A 1,304-nucleotide genomic window follows, 5' to 3' on the forward strand; every position below is an offset into this window, starting at 1 on the left:
AAAAATGTGTACAATATTTAGTTAACTGTTGTTGTCATTGTTATGAGTGAATTTCCAATTGAATGCTGCATTTTAATAACATAAACTTACAATATTAGTGACAATTTTAGGAAAAAATGGTGGCCATTTTGAAACTGCTGGCAACTCCCCTTACGTATAAAAAAAAATGTTGCACATACTTTTTTGATTTATCAATGTCTACTCTACATCATATCCAATTTTTTAAAAATATAGCAAAAAAAAATGCAACCTCTGATATTGCTACATTTCGGACTGGACTACAAAGCCTAAATGTAAGGATTGAGCAATTCAAGTTTTAAAAAGATTTTTTATGAGGTTCTTTTTTTAGACAGTGTACTGTACTTCACTGTCAATCAGTCAATCCTTTAGTTCAAATTGATAATGTTTTTTTAAATTTAAATTTAATAAATAAAACATAATTGGGTATATAAATATAATACAATATAGGAAATATTTAAATTTTAAACAAAATATAAACAAAAGCCAATTAAGGAAAATCTTATTAGTTAAAAAACTAATAAGCTGTTCTCCAAACCTAACTATAGAATAATGAATGAGTGAAACAATTAACAATTATGAAAGACACATATTTCCATTACACAGTATATTCAGATTTATTAAACTACACAAAACAAAACAATGCAATTATTAAAATTTATTATTAGGATAAATGGTTAAATTTAACTTACTCCTGGCATGATGGCTTGCTCGACATCTTTCATAATGTCTTCCCATTGGTCAGGCTTCTGTGGTGCTGAATTGGGAATCAGTTTGCTGAGGTATCCAGGTTCTACCTGTGCTAGGGGCGGTCTTTTTTCAATGCTGTCTATGTAGCCTGCTATGTAGTTAACCATTTCCTTTCCTCGCTCTCGGAATTCATTTGAATCCGTCATGGTTGCTGCATTTTTGTCACATTTTGAGGAGGAAAGAAAAAATTAAAGACAATGTTTGCAAATATTTTTGCAAAAGAAATGCCATAGTAGCAGTTTCCAATTTTTGTAAGATTTAGCTATTATCTTAATCCTTATTGTTTCTTAATTCCAAAACTTTTTTATTACAGGTCTCCCTCCAATTAAAGAACACTTTTGGGACCGGGGTTTCCATTGTCTTTAGCAGTTTTAGTCTCTAATTATAATATTAAATAAAGATAAAAGACATTTGTTAATTTTGGGACCATAGAAAGGTGGTTTTTTAGTTGGAGGTGGTCTTTAATTGGAGGGGTCTTTGTTTAGAGGGAGGCCTGTACTTTCTATTGTTATATTGTCCTAAGTGCATATAGATAC

At 30.2% G+C, this 1,304-nt stretch overlaps 1 protein-coding gene across 1 annotated transcript in view; it reads right to left on the bottom strand.

The window, feature by feature from the left end:
* LOC117116137 (aromatic-L-amino-acid decarboxylase-like) overlaps positions 1-953 on the bottom strand; it is a 25,119-nt gene extending 24,166 nt beyond the window's left edge. Inside the window, exon 1 of the mRNA XM_033260120.1 lies at positions 711-953. Within this exon, the coding sequence (XP_033116011.1) occupies positions 711-914 (204 nt within the window). The 5' untranslated portion in view covers positions 915-953. The remainder of the gene's footprint in view (positions 1-710) is intronic.
* Positions 954-1,304: the final 351 nt, after the last annotated feature.

Source organism: Anneissia japonica, unplaced genomic scaffold, assembly GCF_011630105.1.
Source record: "Anneissia japonica isolate Jap-2015-1 unplaced genomic scaffold, ASM1163010v1 scaffold199_len4679917_cov187, whole genome shotgun sequence".
Taxonomy (NCBI): domain Eukaryota; kingdom Metazoa; phylum Echinodermata; class Crinoidea; order Comatulida; family Comatulidae; genus Anneissia; species Anneissia japonica.